Source organism: Camelina sativa, chromosome 9, assembly GCF_030686135.1.
Source record: "Camelina sativa cultivar CO46 ecotype springtype chromosome 9, ASM3068613v1".
Classification (NCBI taxonomy): Eukaryota; Viridiplantae; Streptophyta; class Magnoliopsida; order Brassicales; family Brassicaceae; genus Camelina; species Camelina sativa.
Genome location: NC_141888.1, coordinates 30,288,819 through 30,316,170, shown reverse-complemented (window position 1 = coordinate 30,316,170; position 27,352 = coordinate 30,288,819). Strand labels below are relative to the sequence as shown.

General features: G+C 35.4%; 6 protein-coding genes and 1 non-coding gene across 10 annotated transcripts; 2 read left to right on the top strand and 5 right to left on the bottom strand.

Moving 5' to 3' along the window:
- Positions 1–24: 24 nt before the first annotated feature.
- On the bottom strand, positions 25–4,584 carry LOC104711978 (peptidyl-prolyl cis-trans isomerase PASTICCINO1-like). The gene is made up of 20 exons (XM_087464912.1): positions 4,274–4,584; positions 4,093–4,177; positions 3,919–3,988; positions 3,730–3,827; positions 3,318–3,440; positions 3,173–3,205; positions 2,941–2,999; positions 2,745–2,826; positions 2,482–2,640; positions 2,320–2,377; positions 2,003–2,151; positions 1,801–1,898; positions 1,634–1,703; positions 1,493–1,552; positions 1,329–1,385; positions 1,178–1,246; positions 988–1,065; positions 799–900; positions 640–711; positions 25–511 (listed from the first exon to the last, which is right to left on the bottom strand). The coding sequence occupies exons 1-20, from the start codon at positions 4,345–4,347 to the stop codon at positions 203–205; spliced, it is 1,905 nt and encodes a 634-aa protein (XP_087321038.1). The 5' UTR covers positions 4,348–4,584; the 3' UTR covers positions 25–202.
- A 2,299-nt stretch (positions 4,585–6,883) lies between these two features.
- Positions 6,884–9,189, bottom strand: LOC104711977 (uncharacterized). 2 transcript variants are annotated; one of them, XM_010428761.2, is made up of 5 exons: positions 8,505–9,189; positions 8,102–8,407; positions 7,727–8,015; positions 7,531–7,620; positions 6,884–7,433 (listed from the first exon to the last, which is right to left on the bottom strand). In XM_010428761.2, exons 1-5 carry the CDS (start codon positions 8,820–8,822, stop codon positions 7,318–7,320), a joined length of 1,119 nt encoding a protein of 372 aa, XP_010427063.1. In that variant the 5' UTR covers positions 8,823–9,189; the 3' UTR covers positions 6,884–7,317. The 2 variants fall into 2 exon arrangements, with proteins under 2 accessions (XP_010427063.1, XP_010427064.1); XM_010428762.2 differs by having other exon boundaries at positions 7,727–8,009; positions 8,505–9,089.
- A 5,150-nt stretch (positions 9,190–14,339) lies between these two features.
- Positions 14,340–16,232, top strand: LOC104711975 (universal stress protein PHOS32). The gene is made up of 4 exons (XM_010428760.3): positions 14,340–14,828; positions 14,924–15,033; positions 15,128–15,246; positions 15,982–16,232. The coding sequence occupies exons 1-4, from the start codon at positions 14,654–14,656 to the stop codon at positions 16,067–16,069; spliced, it is 492 nt and encodes a 163-aa protein (XP_010427062.1). The 5' UTR covers positions 14,340–14,653; the 3' UTR covers positions 16,070–16,232.
- Positions 16,233–17,234: 1,002 nt separating this feature from the next.
- LOC104711974 (uncharacterized) lies at positions 17,235–19,186 on the top strand. The gene is made up of 2 exons (XM_010428759.3): positions 17,235–17,803; positions 18,984–19,186. Exons 1-2 carry the CDS (start codon positions 17,476–17,478, stop codon positions 18,998–19,000), a joined length of 345 nt encoding a protein of 114 aa, XP_010427061.1. The 5' UTR covers positions 17,235–17,475; the 3' UTR covers positions 19,001–19,186.
- Positions 19,187–19,400: 214 nt separating this feature from the next.
- LOC104711973 (putative proteasome inhibitor) lies at positions 19,401–21,962 on the bottom strand. 2 transcript variants are annotated; one of them, XR_015566041.1, is made up of 9 exons: positions 21,696–21,962; positions 21,423–21,594; positions 21,163–21,309; positions 20,709–20,783; positions 20,435–20,626; positions 20,087–20,185; positions 19,929–20,001; positions 19,721–19,801; positions 19,401–19,631 (listed from the first exon to the last, which is right to left on the bottom strand). XR_015566041.1 is itself a non-coding variant. In XM_010428758.3 (9 exons), the coding sequence occupies exons 1-9, from the start codon at positions 21,871–21,873 to the stop codon at positions 19,559–19,561; spliced, it is 912 nt and encodes a 303-aa protein (XP_010427060.1). In that variant the 5' UTR covers positions 21,874–21,962; the 3' UTR covers positions 19,401–19,558. The 2 variants fall into 2 exon arrangements, 1 of the variants encoding a protein (XP_010427060.1); XM_010428758.3 differs by having other exon boundaries at positions 20,087–20,118; positions 20,546–20,626.
- A 110-nt stretch (positions 21,963–22,072) lies between these two features.
- On the bottom strand, positions 22,073–22,143 carry TRNAG-GCC (transfer RNA glycine (anticodon GCC)). Its single transcript has one exon. It is a non-coding gene; the product is annotated as a tRNA-Gly (tRNA).
- A 397-nt stretch (positions 22,144–22,540) lies between these two features.
- On the bottom strand, positions 22,541–24,840 carry LOC104711972 (thioredoxin F2, chloroplastic-like). Of its 2 annotated transcripts, none has more exons than XM_087464909.1 (7): positions 24,411–24,840; positions 24,200–24,316; positions 23,950–24,117; positions 23,736–23,834; positions 23,448–23,618; positions 23,244–23,325; positions 22,541–22,715 (listed from the first exon to the last, which is right to left on the bottom strand). In XM_087464909.1, exons 3-5 carry the CDS (start codon positions 24,046–24,048, stop codon positions 23,547–23,549), a joined length of 270 nt encoding a protein of 89 aa, XP_087321035.1. In that variant the 5' UTR covers positions 24,049–24,117; positions 24,200–24,316; positions 24,411–24,840; the 3' UTR covers positions 22,541–22,715; positions 23,244–23,325; positions 23,448–23,546. The 2 variants fall into 2 exon arrangements, with proteins under 2 accessions (XP_087321035.1, XP_087321036.1); XM_087464910.1 differs by having other exon boundaries at positions 23,452–23,618.
- Positions 24,841–27,352: the final 2,512 nt, after the last annotated feature.

The following is a 27,352-nucleotide window of genomic DNA, read 5'->3' as shown; positions in this document are numbered from 1 at the left end:
TCGTTTATTTATTTTACCCTCTCATTAATTAGTAATCATATGATTAGAATGAAAGGAAACAGATAGCAATCAGTCAAGAGAATCGATTAGAGTGGTACAAATATCAATTTTATATTCTCTTGCGTGAGAGTCTAAAGTACTAATAATAAACCCTTCGATATGAGATGTAAGTACCGTTGGGTGCCTTCATAGCTTAGCTCTCTCATGTAAATTTAGCATTCACAAACTGGAATATCAAAATCCCTATCAGAAGAACACCCAGCTGCATTCCGATTTGTAGCATCACGTTCTTCAGGAAAGGCCACCCTTTCTCCGACCATTTCTTCTTCCTTTCCGTGCTCACCCTCGTCGTTCCTTCTTCCTGTGTTTCGTCTTCATCAATATCCTTTGTCTCATCTACTTCTTCTATAGTTTTAGACTCCTCTCTTATTTCTGTACCGACTTCGGTTATCTCCCCCGGTTTCTTGTCGAATAATCCTTTGAACTGCTTTCTAGCTTTGTTTTCCGCTTCCTGTGAGGTCAAACGAAACAACACAGAGAGATCTTCTTATATTAATAAGTATCGAAATTGGCAGAATATGCTCAACACATAAGTAGCCTGGGGTGGACATTTGGTTGAAATGGTTATCAAACACTGACCTGTTCCTTCTGCTTCAGTTTCAATAGAGCAGCTGTGGCATCAGCTTCCGATGATTTGTCCACTTTGATCATCTAAAACACAGACACATAAGTCATGTTAGTAAGCAGATTACCAAATCTATGGATTGGATTATGCTCAGCAGTTTTAGCATAATTTACCATATTGAAGTCATTTCTAGCGTCATCATACTCTCCACCTGCAATGTAAGCCATTCCGCGACGGTAGAGACCTTTCACATGGCCTGGCTTTGCTTCTAGGACCTGTTTGGAAATTGGAGCACTCTCAGACTCCGAACTTTTGATTTAAAAATAAAGCCTTTTCAGAGATTCTGTTTATCTGAAGGTTACCTTATTGCAAGTCTCTATAGACTTCCTCCACTCTCCCAATTTAAGCAAACATGCCGCAACATTCAGATGTAACATATTCTTCAAAAATCAGAGAGCAAGGATGCAAGAGCTAGTTAATACTTAAAACGACAATATGATAAAATCTAGACATATATATATCCTACAAACGTTATGAGAAGATGAAACTCACCCTTGTGTCACCAAATATTTTTCCTTCATCGTCATCTTGTGGGTTTACATGATTAAATTCCCTGAGTACCTGGTTTGTTTTTGGGTCACCTCTCAGACATGATGAAACAAAAGGCTAACTCTGGAATTGGTTAGAGCTTTGGATTATATACCTTTTCGTACTTTGCTTTTGCGAGCTCAAATTTTCCTTCTTTGAAAAGCCTGTTACCCTGAAAGTTCATAGTTTAATCAAGATTAGCTAAAAGAAAATTCTGTAATGGTACAATGTAGGAGTCTCGGTCATATTTTATATGGTAGCAGAATATTTGCTCCATACCGTGCTTCTGATCTTTTCTGCCTCGTCCATGATGCTCTGGAAGTTCAAACCAGTCCAGTCCTGTGACAAGGAAACTGGATTCATAAGAAATGGAAGCTTTTTACAATTTCTATGGTAGGCATTAACACTAGACCAACTTACTCTTGGCGTTTCGAAACCAAGAAGCTCAATCTCCCACTGAACATGTGCACCTTCAGGAACGCCAGGTGGTCTATCAGGAGAGAAAACAGTCAATTACTTCTTCATTAAGAGTTTATACGCTATCATGTATTAAAGTTCAGTGTGATCTGTACAGTTAAGAGTATGACCTTGGAAACTTGTCATATGCATAATCAGGGGGGCATGTAACAAGAGCAATCTCCCCAGGTAGCATCAAACGAGTACACATCTCAAACCCCTCAGGGACCTGCAAATATGACAGAATAATCTTAACCATGCCTGGAAATATATTTCAACTGAATCGTGTAAAGAACTTCACTAGGTTTTTCTATAAACGTGGAATTAACTAACCAGTCCTTCTCCTGAACTGAACTCTAACGGCTGATCATTATTGTCACTCTTGCTATCATAGAAGACAGTTTTCTCTTCATTGAGAAGCATGCCCTTGTAGTGAACGCTTAACCGGCTGTCTTGGAGAGGACAATCCATGGGAAACTCGCCTAATAAGTTGGTGAAATGTTGCGATCAGAATAGTCTAGCGGATAAGCTAAATATACAGAAAACAAGAGCTGGATTCTAGCATATCCGCCAGCAAGATGTAAAAGAATAAAACCAGTATCATGTTGACATTGATAGGAAAACAGTTACGAATAAAGTGTGAAACATACCTCTTCCATCTCGAATCCGACGTTTTATGAGACGTCCATCTCCAAGCATGTCACGCACCTTCAAAGCGCGAACTTGAATGTCAATCGCTCAGTCTCCCATTTCTTAGATGCTCAAAATACAATATAAGAAAATTGGATTACATAAGGTTTGTCTTTTTATACCTGAATGAAATGTACCAGTTCAACCTCAAAATGAACTTCCTCAAGGTCTTGATCGATATGCATCAAAGGAGAGTCAGTCAGGTACTGCTTGCGAACATATATAACTGCCTTCTCCTTCCGAGCCATAGTTCCCATTCCAATTTCAAGACCTTTAGGCACCTGCCTAATTGACGAGCAATAGTCAGCAATGTATTCCGCAGGACCGGATATGTATGGACAGAGAGTACAAAGCTAAAAACATGCCCCGTAAACTTAACAATCACCTCAGATTTTCCAAACGTGAAGAAATAAGGTTCTTCTGTGTGAGAGAAGATCACTTGTCCATCACCGGATTTAGCAGATATCCTAATATACACCACAAAAATGCATAAAAGTTCAATCTACGTCTCAGCCCACAAGGAAAAACAAGGTTAGGTGTTAGTTTGACCCAAAATGCTGAATGATCAAGAATTACATTACCTGGCTTTTACTTCATAAGGTTCTCTGGGAGATTCCCATCCCTCACCTTCATTTAGAATCTTTCATATAAAGGAAAAGCAATGCTTGAGCCATCAGAATGAACAAGAGAAATTTGTATCATATCATTCAACCTCTGCTTATTCATCCTTACACTACCCTTTCCCAAGCCACCAAACAGATACACCATCCCCAACCCAATTTACGTCTACAAATATGGAAAATCAGGTCCTACCTTCTTGACGACCCCCAGATCTTCACTTGCAATCTGAACATTAACACAGGAAAGGAAAGCTTAAGTCAAAACAGATGAAATGCAAGTTTTCAAAGTCTTTTGGCTAAGTAAAGCACTGTTATCTTGGTTTGTAATGAGATCTTGCCTTGGCTTTAAAAAAATCCAACAACTCAGTCTCAAAATGAAGCTCATCATCTTTTGGAAAATTCCCTGGAGCTGAGACTGGACAATCCTTCTCTGCATAATGCATTTCAGGTTTCATCTTGAACTGAAACAAAACACAAAAAAAGGCATAAAGACTTCTTCAGCCGTGAAGAATGGAGAAAGTGATCTCAAATAGCTAACAAGAATTTGGCGCATCAACTCATTGAAGTTCAGGAGACTCAACTAAATAAGCTTAAACCATATTCAGAAATCAAACTATGAAGCCAACATCCGTATAAAGAGTCACATCTTTGAAATATACAAAAAATGGTAAAGCACTCTAAAAAAGGTTATGTTTGACGCGAGAGGTGAGCTCGGTACACACACAAAAAAACTTTTATTTTTGAGTTTACCATAGCAATTTCACCCTTGTGCATAGTGGGAATTCCTTGGAGCAATCCGAGGATCATTTTGCTCTTCCCCAAGACATCTCTTATTGGTACACCTCTCCCTAAACATCAAACAACACATTTATGATGTCCCTAACAAAAAAAAAAAGCTCAAAGCAACTCCCTACTGAGAAATGTTTCCGTCAGTCTCACCTCCACATTCTGACCTCGTAGATTCCACTACTACACCATCAAGTGTCCGTACAGTGCAATGATAAATAACCTGACAAAAAAAACACACACATAACCATCAAAACTGACCACTCTCTTTAGTCTTTAGTCTCTCTGCCTCACGACAAGCAAACAAAAAAACCCCAAAATGGTAACCTGATCACCATCAACGGGGCTCGAATCACCTCCTCCAGGTCTAACCACTGCTTTTAACAAGCTCCCTGGAACAATGTTCTTCCTCCTATTCAACAGATACAACTCTCAAAAATTAATGATCGATTCACTTAACTCCCAGCAAAAAAAGAAAATCAAACATAGATTCCAAAGGAGTTAGAACCTCTTATCGTCTTCCGTTTCGGATTTCTTCTTCTTCGGCAAGTAATTCTGCTCCGTCTGATCTCCCACCGCCATCGCCGATCAATTCCAAAGAGTTCCCAGAAGATTTTCGAATTAGGATTTTGAAGAACGCAAACCCCAGACTGAAAAGATCGAAGCGACGAAACAAAAACACCAAAGCTCTCTCTCTAAACCTTCCTCTCTTGATGACACTACTGGGGTAGCTCAACCAACAACAACTGTGGTAAATTTAATTATTCCACCACTCGACTCTGCTGATATGTTTAAGGATTAGATTTAATTTTCTCTTTTGAAGTCTTCTATTTGACTTTTACTAGTCTTAGCGGGCTTTAATATTGAACGGGCCTCTAATTGTGTAACAGCCCATGTTATTATTATCCTTACATAATTCTATAATTTTAATTTTATTTAACCTTAAAATTTGCAAATGGTTACAGTTAATTTGTTATGTTTAATGTGAATTTACAAAAAAAAAAAAAAAAAAAAAAAAAAAAAAATCAGTTGCACTTGTACGTTGGCCTAACAAGGCTAGTTGTGAGCTTTTCAGTCTTTAACAATCTGATGTAATTTACCCTCTAAGAGGAAACTATATCGGATCCGAACCACTCAAATGATAATGTATACATGTACATGAACACTTCAATTAAATATTGGAATTAGTATATCATTTTTGATCTAAAATTTGTATGACACAACAGATGAAACGAAAATTTGGTGATGGGTTGGTGGTTGTTAGTTGAGCAAATATGTTGGACTATTGAAAATTTCTACATGTGAGAACAGAACACCCATCCATTTTACTCAATTCTTTTCCCCTTTAATTTTGTTTTTCTTTCTAGACATTCCAAAATCCAAAACAGAAAATGAAAAATATTGACCAACCAAAGAAAAAGCCAAAACGAACAAGAATTGATTCATATTTATAGACAGATAGGTGCAAATAGGTCAACATGTTTCAATAATTGGTCTGCAGAGGGAAATAAACACATATTAGTGACAGAGGAGAGGAGGACTGAGGAGAAGTATATATGAAGTTGCATTTTAGAGCTATTATATTACAGTAAACACAAAGTTAATTAGTAATCATTAATATGTATGTACTACTAATGTTTTAACAAATCAAGCATCGTAACTTTCATTAAAATTCGCATTAACCAAAGTCCTACTGATTCGTTCGTTTATCATACGACATGTTTTTTTTCCATCTTAGCATTTATTGCGCATCTATCTCTCTAGTCATATTACCTTTTTACGCGATTCCCAAGTGGAACACAAATAGTAGTATAAGAGTAAAAAATGAATACTTCAAGATTGTAAACCCGAAAATCAAAATATAAAAACAGAGAACCAACATGTATATATGTAATGTATTCATCAGTTATTTTTCTTCAAGTGGAAGTGAAAGAAAGAAAAAAAAAAAGAAGAAGAAGAGGAAAGTAGAATAAATGCGGAGTCATGTGAGAATGTAAGTGGTTTTCAATAATGTTGTTATCCGAAGAAATTACAATAATTAAGAAGGCAACGAACGGCGTGAAGCAGTCAAAGCACAGAACACCAAATTTAACTACATGTGCGTCCCATTAACAATTAACATGGTTCACACAATTACGAACGGTCCTGGTGAACATAGAACCGGACTTGACTTGATGATTTTGTACTAGTCGTTTTGAAAAAAAAAAAACTCACCGAGGAGAAAACCAAGACAACTAAAAACAGCTACCATTAACTCAATTGTCGACATTAGAAAATTGTCAAATATTTTTAATCTTAGCTAACGACAATAATAACAAATGGCTTAGGACAAAGTCTGCACGTTGTACCACAACAAAGAAGAAGACCACCATTTTCAGCATTTCAATCAAACCCACTTCTTTAACTGCTTGTGTGCTTCCTAGATATTTTATCTACGTACAGTATTACTTAATTAATTACTCTGCTTGAAAAGAATACATCAATACTAGGAGTGTATTATTTAATGGGTTGCCAAATTCCTTCCTTCACAGTTTTTTTGTTCCCTTCTAATCAAAAAACCCTTTTGTGTTGTTTTTTTTTTTTTTTGCCTCAATCTATGAGTCCGAATCCTAGATTGGAGCTGTGTTTTGTTGCTAATAAGTAATAACAAGGCTCATTAGGCGAGTATAACGAGAACAAAAATAGTTACCTTTCTTTTTGTTTTATCTGTGGTAATTACTTCTGTGTCAGTAGTATGTCTCTATTAATCCATCAGTGGAACGGAGAACATTACAAGAGCTACCAGATACTAACAAAATCTGATCAGTAAAGTTAACAGACGACAAAAAAAAAAAATTAACCTAGCACACCCTCCACCACCACCCGGAAAGGTTTATTCAAAAGATGAGCTCTTTAAAGCTGAGCTACAACCAATGGTGTGTACTTGTGTGTCAGCACTCAGCAGTAGTGTCTCAATGGTGGTGTACTTTTTTTCTTCTTCGTAAGAACATAACTTTATACTAGAGTACTAGTTGATCAAGGTAAGTACTAGTAATATTTTAAAAATATTAAATATGCTATAATACTTGTGTAAAAACAGTGTTAATTATTAAGACTTCGTAAGTAATGGGAAACAGAATTATATAACAATCTTTTTATTTTTACTAATACCTGTCCATTGCTTATTAAGAGTTGAGTTGAGAGAACAAAAGAGAAAGAGAGAGAGGAAGGTTGATACTAAAGCAACAGCCCGGTGACAGACTTAACATTTAATTTCTAAAAGAAAACCAAAAACAAAAGTCGCCTCTGGCCCTGTCTCTCTCGCAATGCTCTTTTCTTCAACTATCAGCCATCAATGGTGGTTAAACGATCCAAAACCTCGTCACTTCACATTCTCTATCCTTTCTTTTATTTCTTCTTCTTCTTCTTCCAAATCTTCCACTATCTATATATGAAAACCCTACTCCACTATTTCACTACCTGTCATCAAATCCTAGTCTTCTTATTTCTTTGTTTCTTCCAAACCCTAGTCTTCATCCTAAACACACCCAAAAGTCACGGAAACCAAATCGATCAATAAGCCCATTCCGATGGTAACCGAGGCTCGTTCACTGGCTGCTCCGCCCTAACACCACCGTGCAGCTGGCTTGAGAACCCACCATTGTTGCTCCTCTGTCTCCACGACACATCTGCATGATTAATTAACAAGAAATTAAACCAATTGATTATAAAATTGACTGCTTAAAATCACTTAAATAAGCACTCGAGGTCGAGATTTTATATTACCGTTGAGATTTCCTGAAGACCGGACTGGTTCGCCTACGTTCAGATTCAGGACCTGAGTAAGTCTAGCCGGAACCAAAACAGTCGATAGAGCTAATCACAAGAGTAAAAAAGAAAACATTTTCTCATCAGAACCCAATATAACGTTTGGATAACCAAAAATGAAACTTGGGAAAAATATGCTTTTTTTGGAACTTACTGGGCTTATTATCGTCACGAGACTCAGCTCTTGAAGAAGTGCGGTTAACGCTACGAGGTAAGAAGACTCCAGTTCCGGTAGAGCCACGTTTACCGGTTTGATCTCCGATGAATACAGCTCTCATAACATCACGCCTGGGAAGCTGATTAGACCATGCAGAAGACGACAAATCAACTGGACCACCAACATTTTTGTTACCATTATTATTAAGTCGTACTCCTCTGCTCTGATGCACCAATTGGCGATGATGATGATGTTTCATCAGCTGTTGCTGCTTTAGCTGCTGAAACTTCACAAGAAGACAAATACCAAAACACACCAATCAGCACAATCGCACACACAAAAAAAAAGACTCAAGAGATAATGATTCATTACTTGGATAGCTTGTAGCTTCTGGTACGGGAGAGATTGATGTTGATTGAAGTAACCGGTGCCGTTGTTAGGGTGGTTTTTAACGGCGGTGGCGGCGGAGGAGGAAAGTTTTGTGGGAGAAGCGAGAAGTCCTCTGCCACTACTATGGTAGTGTTCGTCGATGATACTCATCCTGGCTACTTCCTCCGCCGCGGCACAGTACAGATCCCACGAAGAAACACGAGAATCGCAATTCCGGTTCGATCTCTGAGTCCGGCAACAGCACCCAGTTCCGGCGACACACAGAGGCGAACGATTCATACCCAACGACTGAAGAACCATCAGAAAAAACAGAAAAAAGGTTTTTAAAAAACCGTAAGAAAAGAGAAAGACGATTGAGAACGGTTTAAGGTCCAAATCGAACTACCTTGTTGTTGTTACCGGCGGGAAAAGAGTGATGATCACCGGAGAAATCATCTTCCAGAGATGACTGAACCATCTGCCGAGTCAATCCGGCTAAGAACTTCTCATCGTCACTTTCCTTATCCATAGACCATGCGTTATTAGGCTTAACGGCAGAGCGAAAATCCCCAAATCCAAGACGAGGCTCGTAAGAGAAGGAGGAGTCATCAAGTTCGAGTCCTCCACCAGCGTTGTTTTCTTTCTCAACGAGAAAATCGTCGTCAGTGAGAAACTCAGTCGGAAGCCAAAACTCAGCATCGTCAGTTACGCTACAAGGTTCCATGGCTTTTTCTTGTTTGTTTAACTGATTTAGTTTACACGGAGAGCGAGGAAGAGTTTATAAAAAAAAAAAAAAAAAAGCGGAGTAAGGAGGAGGTTGCTGCTTGTTTAAGTATCAATAATGAGAGAAATCTCAAGGGACCCAGTCTCAGGCGAGAAAACAAAAAAAAAACTTAGAAGACGAGGGAAAGAGACTGTGAGGGTATTTGTAGAAGGGAGAAGGAAGAAGAAGAAGACGTAGTGGTGGTGGTGGGGGAGGGGGAGAAGGTGTTATCTTGAATCGACGCGCCTACGGTTTATAAGAGGAGTTCACGCGCCTACGAGAGGGGTGGAAGAGTGAGAGAGTGGGTCCAACAAACTACTACAAGCCTACTACTAACTTCTTCGGAATAAAGCGAGTTGACTAAACCACGTGATTTCGGGTTATAACCGTAATTGGGCATAGCACGTGCCTTCCTTTTGTAGCATTTTTTTTACTTAATTACCCTTTACAACTTGTGTGATGAGGAGGTCTGGATTCACATTATCGAATGTGAAAGCGTGTATTATTCGTTGTATAAAATCCTGTTTAAGGATGTTTTTTTTTTTTCCTTCTAATTATGGTAGACAATATATAGACAAGTCGCGTCTCTTGTTTAGTACATGGAACATTATTCTTATTATTATTAATGGAAATGATTAGCCGTAGATTGAGACAGGGGTAGTATCGTAAAAGCAATTAAGGATATGGTGTGACAACACCAACACAACACAAACCGTCGTGGAAAGCGCGTCTCTTTAGGTTTTTTTAATTTGGGATACTTTCTCGAGACGAGTCCCGAAATGACGCTTTTACCCATTTGTAAGTTTAACAAAAATTCCTTTGGTTTTTTTTTGTTTATCAACGGTGCCGCCGAAACAACAGAAAAATCATTTTCAACTGCAGTGCACGACGCTGTGACGTGGCCAATAAACGTGGCGTGATTTGATTAGTTGGGTGTCGCAAGGTTAGACATTTGGCCCATCCTATGATCCACTTGGCAAAAGAGGGGTAACGAGATCTTATTCTTCGCGTACAAGTTATCTCTCTCATTTCCCACTAATTTAATTAAAAAAGCTAACTGATATAATTGATATAATCTTATATATGGTTTCTTATAAAATAAATGTCGTCAAATTATAGCGGCGATTATGTAAGTAAAAGGGTGACAGATCCCAAGTTTTAGTCCACTACTAATACATTGGATAAACATGAGATGTCACTTTTTTCTTTGGTTTTTAAGATGTCACTAGATTCTTCTTTTTGCAAATAGTAGATGTCACAAGATTGAGTGATGAAATATGTTAATTATGATTTATGCCTGTGTTTATCTAGTTTGATGGTATGAATTAGTACATAATAATAGAGGTTTACGTTTTTATTAGGTCTACATGTCATTATCATGTTTTATGTAAAAAAGAGTTCTAATTCCTTTTACCACTTCCCTTAAGATATTTTTCTCTAAAGTTCCTTCGTTATGTGGGTTTTAGCTTCGTATGGTTATAATTTGGCATAGTGTATGTATGACAAACAAAGAAAAAGGTGCTTAGTGTGCTTAAAAGTCTTCATTCCTAAATTACTAAGGTAGATGATGCGTTGGATTATGCTGACGGGGAAATGAATCTTAATTACTATGATTGGTCTCCACAAACTTTCCGAAATCAAAGAACACATTTCCAAAAAAAAAAGTAAAGTGAAAGCACGAAGAGAGAGACCTTGGATCTTATTAGTTTTCCCCTAAATACTAACAATTTCTCTTTTTTTTTTTTTTTTTACTTCCGCCGAAAGACAAAACGAAGTTATTACAACATCGTTTTCTACTTTGACTTATCACGATTAGCAACTATATTTATACCAACCAACTCAAACAATATTCTTATTATTGACCATGCTTTTAACTAGTGTGAAGACGACTCCCACTCCATTATCGTAGGTTGTAGGAGCCTTAAACCAGAAAAATAAAAGGTTCTTAAGAACTTCGTTTTGTGTTACAGTCAATTCATTTTCCGTAACTTTAATAAAACAATGTTATACAATATACACCGTTATGTGTGACCTAAAAACTTAAAAAGATACATATATATAATTGCTGATTGATCTCTATTCCCCGGCCCATAAAACGTGCATGACATGCTTTCCTGTCTTATGTATGTTAATAATATTTACTAATAAAGTCGAAGAGGCCGTCGATCCCAAGGATATTTTTTTTAAAAAACATACAAACACACATTTGATTCAGGAAATTAGTGACTTGCCGCCTTGCCGGTCCTGGCTAATTATATTGCTTCCAAAATTTTATCATATTTTGATTGATTTGAACATATTATTATTAATGGCTCTTGTTGGTGACGACCAGTCTTGTAGTTGTATGTTAGGTATTGTGTTTTAGGGGTTCCAACTCAAAACGAGGAGTAGATATCGATTTGATGATTCATATCTTTTGAATATGCTGAGTATTAGGTGATTATGCTAAGACTCATCAAACTACGTACCTACATTCTAAGATATGACTATTAGATGTGAACATCAAAAAGACAAGCGTCGTAATTGTTTTTTTTATATATATAAATATAACTTAATTACTCTCTCTCTAGCAGGCTTAATTAGGAGCTTTTTTGCCAACTATGATCATGAGACAATTTTAAAAGATGTTGGGAAAAACATTTATTTCCTAAAGAACATGTAAACATGAGAATTTTAGTTCATAAATAATATACAAAACAGCATCGCGAAGGAGAATATAAATACGATTTGATGTTATTTGACATCAGAGAATTAAAGCCACATCACATGGACAACACGAGAGACTGTCTCTGAAGTCTGAACTAGACAAAAAAATCTTGACTGCATAATTTAACCAATGATTTTATTTTTGTTTTAACTATTACTTCTCGTTATCTTGTTTATGTGGGTGGGTGGTGGAGTCCATTTTGATTTCGGTGACAATAAGTATATCACGATAAAAAATTATCAAATATTATAAATGCTTTAACGACACAAATATAGTATTTGGGGTTGGGGTGGGGGAGGTTACTTAAGCTCGTTTGTTTCCATAATTTCCTCTACTTTGCTTTTGTCTCTTTTAATATACTTTCATGTTTGTTTCCGAAAAAATATATATATATATATATATATAATTGGCTGCAGCTTCTATTCCCAACCATAGAACCATATGGGACCTTCTCTTGTTTCCTCGTATATTCAATTGTGATTTAAAAAAAAAATATTTGGTGGATCATATAAGTTGCGTAGAACCTGCGATCCTTACTTGCTAATTACATACATAAATCTGATTACTAGTAGGTATATCATTATCGTTAACCTAACCTTGTATGTTTTTTTCGGAATTTAGTTTGTGGATTCTTTTTTTTTCTCTTGAATGGATTAACAAAGATATAGTTCACCATTAACAAAAAACTTTAAGATGACAATTGAAAAAATAAACTAAAAATGTTTTATTATATTTAAAGTTAAACAAAAAAATAATAACCTTACATGTAATCAGACAGCTAAATCGAATATATGTCCGGTACAAAGTCCGATCCATGGTTATTGCTTATGGATCCGCGCAAAACACGCAAAGATGGATGAGTTGTAAACTCAAAACAAACCAACGACAGAAAATGATGGATACAATGGAACATAGTATTATAATTTGCAGCTTTAATCGCAAAAAAAAGAGAGAAGAGATTAGGGGATTATATTAGTTGGATGGCACATGTTACCGTCACGTGCGTAGGCTCCACTGTTGTCACTCACATGCATACACGTCGGACCATACTCTTATGATCTCCTCAAAACTTTAGATTTCGCGAGAGAGAGAGTTACAGGATCTTCGCTTGTTTTTGCTTGCAATGTAAGCTAATTTAACGTATGAAAAGTCTACACAACAAAAAGGTTTGAAGCGCGTTCGTCAAAAAGTACATAACTCTTTAAAACTACGACTTCTAATCACTTAGCTAGGTTGGATCAATATGGTCAAATCCGACTCAAATCACATAGTTCCTCATGTTCATGTTCCCGACTCCATCCATATATATATATATATATATATATATATATATATTACATTAACCAAAGCCTTCATTCATATTATTCATAATTTCAACAAAACCGTTCAGTCATATAGCTTGACATGTTTCACTTGTTAGTGCCACCAAAGCCCTCAAACACACTCTCTTGTTGCCCTATAACTTAGACACTTAAAACACTTGTGGCCTTGTCACAGCCACAAATGTACTTGAAAATGTCAATTAATTGATAAACTAATTTTGCATCTGCCAGCAATTTACCTAAGGTTTCTTAAACGGATTATATACTACAAAACTACAATTTTAGTATTACTATTACTATTACAATTGTATGTATTGACCATAGTTGTTTTGATTCCGCACCCTAGTATTACTATTAGTTAGCAAAAAAGAAGAAGGTAGTAGTATTCATCTACAGAATTCACATTTTGTGGGTATGTAATCCATTAAAAGCCCCAATTAGGGCCCATCGAAGTTAAGCAACATAAATCAGCCCAAAGGCGCTTCTAAAATTACATTTAGTTAGCCCCATAGATAATCGAAGAAAGAAATTAATTAGATCAGAATCAGGCAGGAATGTTTCACAAGGTACAAGTTGATTGGTCTTGAAGAAGACAGAACTTTGCAAGGCAACGAAAAATACATAGCTAGACTACATCAAAACTTCCATTAAAAATATAAAAATAGTCGGCAATCTCCAATTTAAGATACTACTTAAACCGTAAGTTGCTCTGATCATCATATATAAACGTATTCATATTTGCGTTGACATGGAAGGTAAAAAAAAAACCTTTATCACTTTTGCAAATAGTCCTACTCGTATGATCAGTTCACATTCTGTTGGATACTACACAAGAGATTGCACGCTAAAATGAGTAAAATTAACGGACCACGACCTCGCCACTGTAAAAGCTTTTTCACCACACCGATATTTCTGATCTCACCAACTCGATTTTAGACAAAGATTGTTTGTGTGTTTACATTAATTTAGTCATTTTTATCCAATAATCAAAACGTGCAACTTCATGACAATCTGGCTTACAACTCAGCGATCACATGTCGATCCTAATCCACCGGTAAAACAAACTCATTTAATGTTAAAATACACTGCCAGAAATTTAATTTTAATAGTACTAAATAAAGTCATCTATTATAATGAGATCCTTGTGCTACTTTTGTTTAGCGGTGATCAGATTCAAAACATATCAACAACATACTCTATAAGATAATTTTTGCTATTAAACACCTCTAGAGTTTTATATAAATTTTTAAGATATATAATTTATAGACTAAATAAAATCTATATACAATAAAGATGAAAGTTTGTCAAAGTAAGCTTATTTAACAAAAAAGATTAGCTGTATTTTAAAACTCTGCAGTCAATGAATTTGTTAAACATTAATTATATAATACAAACTTGTACGTAATTGGATTCGTGGCTTAGTAATGCTTCTAAACACCAATAAAACAAGATTTCATTATGGATATGTCGGTTAAAAATCAAGAATAAATTAATTATTATAAGAAAAAGAAAGAAATAAACTCTCGTACTATAGGCTGATTGATACCGTAGGATAAGAAAAATGGACGGTCAAGATGCAAACAAATGAGTCATAATGGATCCTACATCGGATGAAGCATCGACGAAACTTCCAAAGTTGTATATAACTTAAAACGCTGTGAAGCTATAAAAGCTAACTTCTCACAAGTCACCACCACCACCATTTTAAAGAGAAAACAGAATCATCTCAAAAGGTTTCTTGAAAAAAAAAAAAATCAAGAAAGATGCCAAAAGACAGGAAGATCGGGATCGCCATGGATTTCTCGGAGAGCAGCAAGAACGCTCTTCAGTGGGCGTTCGATAACTTAGCAGATAAAGGAGACACTATTTACGTCATCCACACGCTTCCAATGTCTGACGATGAAGCTCGTAACTCCCTTTGGTTCAAATCCGGTTCTCGTAAGTTTCCTCCTACTTTTTTTTTGTTCTCTAATTCTTCTTATGGATTATACGCATGATATATCGGTTTGATCCGGTTTAATTTGGTGTTGCAGCTCTCATACCGTTGGTGGAGTTTAGGGAACCGGAGACTATGGAGAAATATGGTGTCAAAATCGACATCGCTTGTCTTGATATGCTCGACACTGGTTCGAGGCAGAAAGAGGTTTTTTTATCCGATTCAAAAAAAATACATTTGTTTCGTTTTTTATCTCCTAAAGAAACTAATTATTGGTGGTTAATTTATTAAAAATAAAAAGGTGCATGTAGTGACGAAACTGTACTGGGGAGATGCAAGAGAGAAGCTGGTTGATGCTGTTAAAGATCTCAAACTCGACTCTATAGTCATGGGAAGCAGAGGACTCAGTGCCCTTCGAAGGTAATTTTTTTTGTTTTACTTTTTCTTCATATAGATTCTGCTAATGGCTGATTAAGATTTAGCATTGATATGCGAGAATATAAGTTGTGAAATAATAGGGGGATTGATATAATTTGGTGTTGGTCCGAATCCACAGTCAAAAATATAGTTAGTTACCTGGACAATGACAAATACTAGTAGTCGCCTTTGAGTCCATGGTTTAACAATCTAAAACCACCATCTCATTTTCCTTTTGAGTAGGTTTTTTACTTGTATTATAATATATCAAACTTCAATATTTTTTGTTAATACAAAATTTATGTTTTAGAGGAAGAATAAATTAAATGTTTGACTTCTATGATAATTAAGGCCAAAAAATTAAAATAAAAAGAATCTTATGATAGTTACTTCCAACCTAAAAGTGGATAAGGTCAGTGTAAAACGACAATGGATGGATTAACTTTTGGTTTAGGTTTTAGCTTTGATTTTTGTCGTTGTGTCATAGTATAATTTAAGAAAACAAGATTTTGTTTTTAAGTCGGCAAGATTTATTTTAAAATCTAATAAATGGTTACAACTTTTTTCTTTTCTTTTCATCACACTTGTCTTTCATTTATTCCTGAATTTATCATTGGTTAGTCTCACAAATCTGAACCGTTGGTTTTTTGTTTGTTTGTTTGCGAGTGTGTGTAATGAACTTATTATTTTCCAAGTGTAAATGACTAATAAGAATAATTTTCAATATATATGGAACAGGATAATAATGGGAAGCGTGAGCAGCTTTGTGATACAACACGCGCCTTGCCCTGTCACCGTTGTCAAGGATAACGATTCTCATCACTAAAATAAAACGAGCTGTCTTATCTCATCATCATATGTCCCTCCTACCAAAATAATCATCGCCATTTATGCTTTGAATAATAATGAAACAACATCTTTGTTGGTTGTATTTGTAATTGACAAACAAAAAAAAATTAAAGGAGTCCTACAACTTTTTTTTTGTATTAGTTTTGGGTTTTCTTGCTTATGATTTCAATCATGTTCGGTGTGTTTTGCTGGAATCACTCCATGTGATTTGCTTCAACATGTTGTGGGCTCGATTACATAGTTTTGTACATCCAAAAACATTTAAAACTAATTTGCCTTACAGAAGTCACATGGGGCAGTTGGATTCTTTCACATTGATCGATCATTGACTTATGGAAAACAAATATTAGAATAATTTCAGGAAAGTTTCGACAGAAAGATTTACATAAAAAAGTTAGATATATCATATATACATATGAAGGAATAATTTATCTTTTAATGGCGATTTATTTAATTTGCACGCCATTGTAATGAATGATCGTTCCGTTTGGAATTTGATGAGATTGATTACACAAATGGGAAACAGATCGTAGAACGTTGAGAGGTAACCAATCTCATCCACGAGCCCAAGTTATACGGGCCAGCTGATTTAAAGCCCAGTTTCTAGTATTTACAGAAACAGAGCAAACTTGATCAATATATTTTACCAAGAATGTCACTGCTTCTTGTAATAGTAACCTTCAACCGATTTTGTTTAGTCCTTTGATTCGATCTGCCTCGGTTTATGTCCCACCCTTCGCACAAATCTTGAGCCTTCCAAGTTCCAACACAATAGACAGACACAGCCAGCCAATCTCACAGTTTCCTCTATTCGGTTTTCAATTCCATCATCTTTGCTATTCATAATTATGTAAGTAATAACTTGTGGTACAAGGTTCTTGACGAATAAATTCAAGCTTCTTTGGAGAGGTCTAGTCACTAAATGTCCCGCAAAAAAGTTTTGGACCATCGTGTGGTAATACTTAGCATCCACCATACGATTAACAAACAATAGTATTAAAAGAGAGATCAAAGTAGTTTCATCTGTTCACTTCACATTAACAAACAATAATAATATTAAAACAGCCACAAGGACGGTGATGACACAACTCCCACAAATCCACCATACTATTTGATAATCCCAAATAAGCATTATGAGGTTTGTTCACTGATCTCTCAGACATCAACACCTGTTATTTATGTTGTTGGTAAGAACACTATCTCCTGACTCCCTCTCAGGCTCTCACTCAACTCAAGTGCTTACTCCACTACCTTCAGTGCCTCAAATCTGCTGATTATCTTCCGCTATATAAATCACACATTCACGAATGCAATTCAAACCCACAACACAAGATCGACTAAACACACAATCTTGAGTATTTTCAAACATCTCCAAGAAAAAAAATGGCATCTTCCTTGAAATTTCTCTGCATTCTTGGCATGACCCTCCTGGTCGGAGCTGTCGTTGACGGTGCTGGGGAGTGTGGTAGATCTTCGCCGGACAATGAGGCGATGAAGCTGGCTCCATGTGCAGGTGCAGCTCAGGATGCTAACGCCGCCGTGCCAGGAGGTTGTTGTGCTCAAATTAAGAGATTTTCTCAGAACCCTAAATGTCTCTGTGCCGTTCTTCTTTCCGACACGGCCAAAGCTTCCGGTGTCCAGCCTGAGGTTGCCCTTACCATCCCTAAACGCTGCAATTTCGCTAACCGCCCTGTTGGTTACAAGTGCGGACGTAAGTATTTTACAATATACTGTATCTGACTTTATGTTATATATATTTACATTCTGCTTGTTACTTAATTTTCATTAAATATAATGACTAACTAGAATATGATCCGTGCTAGAGCACGGGTTAAAATTCTTTCTTTTTATTTATTTGGTAATTTTTATTTAAAACATCGTATATATGATTATTTTATTTGTTGTAAAAGTTTTTTTTTTTTATGGAATACTATGGCATGAAATCATATTCTGAATATGACTTATGTAAATAATATATATTCTGTAAGATATTCTTGTATATCTAGATTTTGACCCGGGGTATAACGGGATTAAGTTGTGTGATAAAAAATAATTTTTGTTTGTTTTTATTTGATTTGTTTAGTGTTTAAAATTATATATTGTATTTTGATTGTTAATTCTATGACTTAACCTATATTATAGCGCATATTAATTTTAGGACCAAATATGTAACATATGTTTGTCAAAATTATCGTGACCGAGAAAGCCTACCAAACAACATTATTCCAAACTTAAATTTAATCCGAGAAATCATATTTTTGAAATTTTAACCCGTGCTCTAGCAAAAAATCATATTTCTTGAAATTTTTTCATATTATAGTGACATATTATTGACCGTGCTATAACAAATCAAATTAGAGTGTTTATAATTTTTAATTTTTTGATCTATCATATATTTATGATATTCTTAAAAATATCAAATTAAACTATTTTGAAAGATTCCAAATTAAATTATTTTAAAAGTTTATTATAGTATATAAAACTATACAATTCAACAAAAGAAATATATAAAATGAATTTAAATATTCAAATTTTGATACGTTACTCAGTCAATATTTTCTGATAAAGTTAGGTAAGATTGTATTTTTAGTATAATCGGAAATCACTTATAATCTACGGAAGAGTGATTAATTTCTGAGATTTTTTTGTCTATATATGGTTAGTTAAATATTCTTTGAGATTTTATTTTATTCTTTGGAATATACTTTTCAAGAGGATCATAATCCTAAATCTATACAACCTATCAAATAATTAATCCATATAACCTATCAAATAATTAATCTTAGTTATAACCTATATTAATATTATATAGTCTACCAATTTGAAGTCGTGTACTTCCGTTTTATTAAAAATGGGATGTTGTTTTGTTTCTTGTTTCCTTTTGCTTACAGCCTACACACTTCCGTGAAGTGTTGACGATTAGAAAAGGATGAAGGAGCCATAACTGGGCTTTATGTGGAAGCCTGGAGTTTACTTCTACTATGTCTCCATGTACCGTGTATTATATGAATAACAATAATGTTTATACTGTATGTATCAGTGTGATTGGTAATGGATCTCTATATCAATATATATGATATGATTTCACTCTCTATTTCAATTGATTTTCTTAACGTCGTTTTGGCAACACTAATACAACTTAGTTACAAGTCGATCTATCACCAATAAACTCATTGAAACCAAAGCGAAGTGTAGTTGAAGCAAAAGAAGATGATGCTCTAGTTTTCAAAATTCCCTATATATTCAAGCGATTGTCTCTCTATATGGCGACCAATTCAGACTTGGCCAAAGGAAACTTAAAAGCAAACTAAACTAAACAAAAACTTTATTTATATTTATTTAAGTTATAAACAATCAGCTGGGGGAAAAAACCAACACCAAGGGAAAACAAAACAGCTGACAACAAGCAAACCAAGTCTATATGATAGTTAGTTACTACCAGACTCTAAGTGGTGCACATACTTTACTATATAAAATCTGAACCGCCGGGAAAATGCTCGAGATCTGGATGCCCGCCTCCTGGCCTTCTTGGAGGTTGCCTACACACAGTTCATAAAAACAAGAATCAAAACCTTTTGCAAAACAGATTTTGGCTGTAAAATTTAGTAAAGATGCACAAGATTACTACCTTGTGAACCGGCCTGGCTCAAATCCTGGAACACCGGGTGGGCCATAAGGATCAAAACGAGCACCAGGAGGTGGCACACCCCTGTCAAAACCAAAACAAGATCCATGGTTACTTATTTGTCAGAAACAATTTAGAGAGCTTTTCATGTGTTCAAATATATGGCTGTGTATATGTATGTGCATCTGTGTGAAAGAAAGAGAGATTTTACGGTTGTGGCGGTCCCATGAAGCCAGGTCGATCAGAACCATCACCAAATGGGAAAAAGCGAGGATCACCAGGCCCTGCAGACCAAACACAATCAGTTTAACAACTTATAATCAAGCAAGCGGTTAAAATATCTCGTTTCTCAAGAAGGATTGCTCTTACCTACAAGCATGCTTCCATCCCCAAAACCACCCCTGGGAAGATATAAATAATAGAGAAATTTAACAATTCTACCACATCTTTATCACTGTAGTTTTCAAACTACCACATCTCAAAACTCTTTTCTAAAATACCATAATCATTAAATAAAATGACTATAATACCCTTAGCAAAAAACTAAACAAAAATATTTATTATTTTATTCATTATCTTTCTCTCTCATGTCTCATCTCATATTTGTCTTTACATACATGTGACATTATATCGAGGTTAGTTTCGTCTTTTTATCTCAACCCTTGTGGTAGATCATAAAAGGTTTTTAACTTGTGGCAGTATTGAAAACTTTCAAACCAAATGTGGTAGAGTTAACAAAATTCCCTAAATAATATGTGGTGAGTGAAATTAAAAATGAAATGAAGTCATACAGTTGTATTATAGAAAGCATAAATATTGATAACACACCTTCCAGGGTACATTCCAGCACCTGGGCCAGGGAAGAGATCACTGTAACCTCCATTACCGGGTATCGGAGGAACTACCACCCTAGGAAATAATAAAGTCAATACGCGATACGTTTAAGTTTCTGTAAGAGTAAGCACAGAAAAGTAGAAGTTGATGTATATACCCTGAGGGGTGAATCTGAGGGCCTAATGGATTAGGCATATCAAGGTAAGGTCTAGGCTCTTCATTTGTCTCAGAGCTGCAGGCAAACCAATGATAAAAATGGGAACTTAGAATATACTTCAAGAATAAGGAAACATATCATCCTGGTCCAACTAACAAAATGCCTCCACAAAACGAAATTTCACAAAGAGAAGAACTACATGTACCACAAGTCAAAACCTTGTTCACTTGAATAGACTCACAAAGTCAGTATACTCTGTGACACATTAATTCAGTGTGTTTTAAAGCATATACAAAACAACTATATGAATGAGCAAATCTATGTTTACTACGCCAATAGAGTTAAGTGACACTGCAAGCTACAACAATTCATACACTAACTCAAACACTACGAGGCATCTACGAACAGCTTATGAGCAATAGAAAAATTCTAAGTGCTTGATAAAGGAATCCACCTGGACTGAGTTCTCGAAGAAACAGGTTTGGGTTTTGCATCAACCTTATCAACAATTCCACTCTGCAAATCACTCACCAACTTGTCCAAATTCTTGAACTGCGCAGCGTAATTCCCCTCGTTGCTCTCCTGAGCATAATCCTCAACTCTGCACACAAAAAAAAACAGAAAACTTTACTACCCTCTCAAGATTTTCACACAAAGAATCACAATCGATCACCACAACAACAAATATAAAGAGAGAGAAGAATCATGACATACTTAATCTCGAGATGAGCAGGTTCAGCTCCACCATCAGCTATGGCATCAACAACAAGTTTATCATCAATCGACAAACACTTAACCAAAATTTTCTTCGATCCTTCCTTCGGATTCGCATATACAAACGCGTACTCTCCCTCAAATTCGTTCCATCCGTCGATACCAACATCATCTAACAAAAAAATCAATCAGAATCCTAAAACCTAAACCCTAGAAAAAATCGAAGAAGCTCCTAATCCCCTAAAACCCCCAAAAATGAAACAATTAACTAACCCTGAGACGAAGAAGAAGAGAGAGCGTCGTCGGCGAAGGCAGGCCGTCCGGTGGCAGTGAGGATGTAACCGGAAGAGATGAAAGAAGCGTGAATAGCGAAAGCGACCTTATCGTGTTTGTTTCGAAAAGGAGGTCTAGCTAATCTGATCATAGCCATCACCGTCTCCGAATTCGCCATCGATTCCGTCACAAGGAGTTGTTCCGAGAGAGAGTTGAGTGTTCTTCAAAAAATTTTGATCTTGGGAAAGAAGAAAAGAAAACCAAAAGTTATTAATGATGTAATAATGCCTTTGTTTTTGTTGAAACAGTATTGGGCCTATTTTGAAACAGCAGTATCGGGCTTGTCTGCAAAATAAAAGAGAAGGCCTAAAAACATTTGCACCAGCCGGGAATCGAACCCGGGTCTGTACCGTGGCAGGGTACTATTCTACCACTAGACCACTGGTGCTTTTTTGAAAGCTAACGTGTATAAAGTTAAGTGACAATAAGTTTTAGAGGTTGGTCTTTGGGGTTTGTCGGCCGATCCATTTGGTATGTTTACTTTATCATTGGTATAATATTAAATTTTAACTAGGATAGTATCCGCGCTACGCCGCGGGAAAGATTTTTGTGATTTTTGTTTTTTTTGTGTAATTTTAATTATTGTGTGTGGTTATTTTTTCTTTCTTTTTCTATTATGTGTTGTTTTGTATGTTTGTGTTGGATTAAAGATTCATTATATCTTTAGCATCTTATTTGTGAATTGTTTTGTGGATGATTCAATTGTGTGGTTTTGATTCGTTGTATTTGTTTTTTTTTTTATTGATGTAGATTTTTTTAATGTCAATTAAGGTATAATTATGTACTTGGTTTGGAAGTGCTTTTTGTTTTTTTTTTTTCAAACAGTGACTGTTGTTTGTGGAACAAGGAACAAGCTTCCCATTAAGGATAATAAGGAACCGATACAAACTTGGCAGTTCGAGCACATGCAAGGAGCGTATATTTCTTTGCTTTTGTCTCTTGTATCTTGCTCTCCAAGAGCTGCAATAAAAAAGGGACAACAACAAACATTTTTACATAACTCAGTTTTTTAAGAATTAAACTTCGTCATAAGCAATTTCAGCTATGGAGAAGGAGGCATTCTGAAAATGAATATAAGAATCTGAATCATCTTCTACATAATGTCCATACAGATACATTAGTTTCTTAGTCACTCTAAAAAAGTGGAGAGAGATACTTATCATATGAAATTTAGACGGAGGCATCATAAGTCAACTATTGTCCCTATCTCTAAGCCATTCTAACGTAATGGTGGTATGAAGAAAATCATGTATATATGATTCTTTGTTTTGTTGACTAATGCATTGACGATAAATTCATTTAGTTATAGACCTAAAGAATCCTACAGTTTACAGTTAGTATAAATATATGGATAAAAATGGTGATAACTAACCCTTGTCGACAACACCTTCCTGTTGACTCTCATTTACCAAGTATAGTTTCCAGACAGCATCATTGCGAAATCAGACTGACTTGCATTAACCAAGTAAATAAGTAAAGAAGACTCACCAGAATTAAGATAGAGGATGATCCTTATACTTTACAGCATGAGTGATTGAGAGATCGATAATTCCAAGGGAAATAGAGAGATCTGTTCAGACGAATTCGAAGAAGAAAAAAAAGAGAGACACTCCAACACCTCAAAATCAAATCTTGAAACTTTTCAGACAAAACATCAAGAAACTGAAATATTGGGGTCTGATCAGAACTTACTTACAGAGTTGTTGTGTTGTGTTATGCCTCGTCTTCTCCGTTCAAATCCTTTAAAGGGTTTTTTGTCTCCATCTCTGTTTCTCTCTCTCTATCTAGAAGTTATCTCTGTGTCTCGTACAGCACGCGGAAACCAACTATGTTGTCCTCCGCTCCACGAACACGAACATATCTCTTTATTTTCACCATTTTTATATTCAGATATAATACTAATACTTATGGAAACTGTTTTATTACTCTGACTACAAATTATAGAATAAAGACACATTAATAGCAAAAGGAAGAACAAACCTTGTTGTCTTGGTTGCAGTCAAGCTTAAGAAACACCATATCCTGGTACTTCTCAGATAGCTCTTTGTATTTGGGAGCAATCACTTTGCAAGGCCACACCTGCAGAGAGCCCAATGAGTTTGAAAAAAAAAATGAGAAACTTAGATTACTCAGCCTGACCTTGCTGCATCAATGACTGCAAGCAAGTCTTCATATTTTGCCCCTATCACTTTACCTCAAACTTTTTGCCGTCTTGGTAAGTTTGTGTAGAAGGTGTTAACTCAACGATGTGATCACTAACACTAAGTATCCACTCCATCTCTCTTCTCCACATCTCCTTCTTTTCCCTCGGAAGCGGCTCTAATCTCCATAGTTGCCCAAAAATAAGATAGTCTTATTGTAGCTACAAAATAAGAAACATGTAATTCAACACTTTTGAGTTCAAACAAACACACACAAGATAGTCTTTTTTTTTTCTAACTTACCACATAGATTAGTGATAGCGTTGGAGATGGCTAAAGCCGTACACACGCCTTTGCCAGAACCTGACATATCTTCACCAAGCAACAACTTTACAAATCTCTCCTTCATCATATCCACATCTAATTTCAAAATCAGATCAACAAATTAAGAACTTTCTCAACTCAAATTCTGAATGGGGCTGGAAAATTGGTTAAAAATAGTAAATCAACAAACCTGACGAAGGAGATCGAATTGAGACAAAATAACCTCCGCAGCCTCTCTATCGAAAGAGCCGAGGATAGAAACAACGAATAACACCAGACGGAATAGCAATTAACAAAGTCGAGATCTTTATTAACACATTGAACGAATCATCAGCTTCTCTTCTCCTTCTCCGATTCGCGAATACACTTCTCTTCTCCTTCTTGTTCGATCTTCATCTTCATTTAGCCATTGATTAAACGCAGTGTTACAAATCGTTTTTGATTTCTTTTGTCCACAGCTGTATTATTTGTTATAATTTGATAGGTTGTTGATTTTCATCGAGGTGTCAACACCTACTTCAATACAGAAGCTGAGGTGTCAAGCTCTGGAAAGAAACATTGTGTTTTTATTGTATTGATAAGGATCTGATTTACTATTGGATTTTCACGTATGTGTTTTCAAGCAAAAAGAACTTTATTTTGGAGATATTATCTAGTGCAAAAGTTTGTCTCGTATTCGTAAGGTAATGATGTTCGGTCCGACTAGTATTATTTTCTTATTCAACCAGACTTTTGGTGCTTCATTTGGGGTATAATAACATGTTTTTCTTATGATCCATTTGATTTCTACTATACTTCTCCATTTATCAGTGCATTACACGAGACGAGACCGCTTAGTGGAAGAAACTTCAGTAGTATTTTGTATCAAATATCATCATGTGAAATTTGACCTTTCTCTCTCACAAATGATTTTGAGAGTATCTGATCAGATATTGGACAGCACATGAATTTCTAAGGTAACTTAGATTTACACCAAAAAAAAAAAGAAGCACGAGCTTCATGTGATAATTATTCTTCGTTAGGAAAAAATGGTATCGATACTTGATAGAGACCTCAACCAGACTTGTAGTTGAAGCATGCAGCACTATTACATAATTTGACTTCCCTTGGACGAGGTACCTCACATTGGTGTGTGGTCCTTGTGTTAGGGAAAATTTCACGTTAGATGTATGTGGTGGTGGGAAAATGACATAAAACAAGATGCTTTGATTTTAACTACACCCACAAAATCTTAATTAGCTTTACCATTTTTTCAATTTAATTCTTGCGAACTACTCGTGATATTTTTTATTCCCTGCCACCTATAGACGTCATTTGTTGAACTTGTGAAATTTAGCTTCAATAGTCTTAGTCTATTACAAACAACGAAGTCCGTAATGTGTTAATTAAGAGGAAGCATTGCGTGACTTCACTGAGTTTTGTAGACATTGTTTTTGTACCAGTTTCTGTTTCAATGGCTATGTAAACTCTTTTTCAATATAGTTAAGAAAAATATATGTTAAAGAAAACAAACTAAGTGTGGACCAAAAAAAAAGAAAAAAACTAAGTTAGTTAACTAGTATTACTTGAAAATGATGCTATCCCTCAGTGTTTCTAAGTCTGATTCAGGCGGAACAACCAATTCCATTCGGAGAAAAATTTCCCATTTGTGATTTCACCATGGTCAAAATAGAATACTTGTAGTTTGGTGATTTATTGATGTCGTTGTTGTGCGACCATCTAAATCCAAACCATATAATACATGTTATTACCAACAAATAATATTTTCAAATAGACAAAATGACTTAAACTCTATATAACCTATTTAAATATAAGATATACATTTTTTGAATGAATGTAAAGTTTATACTCAACCAAAAAATTGTGTTACGTTATATGCATCCTTCATCCGAATGTTTTTTAAGAAAATAAACAGAATTGATCAATATCTAAGACTCACGATCGGATTCAATTTCATTACATATGACTATATACTAGAGTCAGTCAACGGTGGTAGCAGCACTATGGGAAAAGGTAATCCACTTTCCTCAAACATAGCCACTATAGTTCAGACATGATAAGAGTTGACTCATAATCCAATAATTAATTGGTTCTTTAATTACTATGGAAATGATGTTTTTTGGTTTTGGTAGCAAATCCACTAAAGATTCACAACTTTCTCCTGATATATATCACCACTAAGCTACCACTACCACTTAAAACTCATTTAATAAGACTTGATTGGTCTGATGACCACATCCATGATAATTTTTCCTTCTAGATTTTTTTTTTTTTTTTTTTTGTAAGTATTGATCACTCTAGAACTAGAGGATAATGATCTTTGATGGCATTAATTTGGATGGTGGTTACAGTATATTAAGCATAAACCGATCCCTTAACGGATTGACATGTGAAATGTGATTATAATTAATTACTGTTACAGTTGGAGATTTGTATGATTATGCTCAAGTGTGTTTCTTCCTTTTTTTTTTTCTTCTTTTTGCTCTTGAGTTATTATACTGATGCTAGAGTACACTACGATCGTGTAAAACATATACAGTGGTAGTGGTTAAAAGCACGATTACATAGATGCATGATATCATATATATATATGTATGTGACTGAAAAACGATTTTCAAATGTGGCGGCACAATAATGTTTTTGTCATTGCTAAACTTTAGCTATGATATTGATCTGAAGAAGATACGTACGGCAGTTCAGAAATGGTGCTACATCAATCGGTAATCTTACCTAATTAAGGAGTTGTGGTTTTAAAAGAATATGGTAGATAGATTAAGGTAATTGAATAATGAAAAGTTGTTGTTTCGTTGAATTAAAATTAATTGAAAAGGTTGTAGAAAAGTTTATTTAGTACTTACTTCTACACTAGGTTTACACACGAAATCTTCTTAAAAAATAAAAGAAATTATACATATTGAAGAAGTCAAGTTTACTGGAGATTTATATCGTGATGCATGTGCGTACACTTGTTTTTCGTGGTCAAATATATTAATGATTAGTATGTTTACCGTAAATAAGAGGTAATTACAATATTTCTATCGTGAATCCATGTGGTGCAGGTAAAATTTTAAGTTATCATTTAAACTGTATGTCGTGTTTTTGAAATGCTGCAAAGACTAATTAGGACTCGCT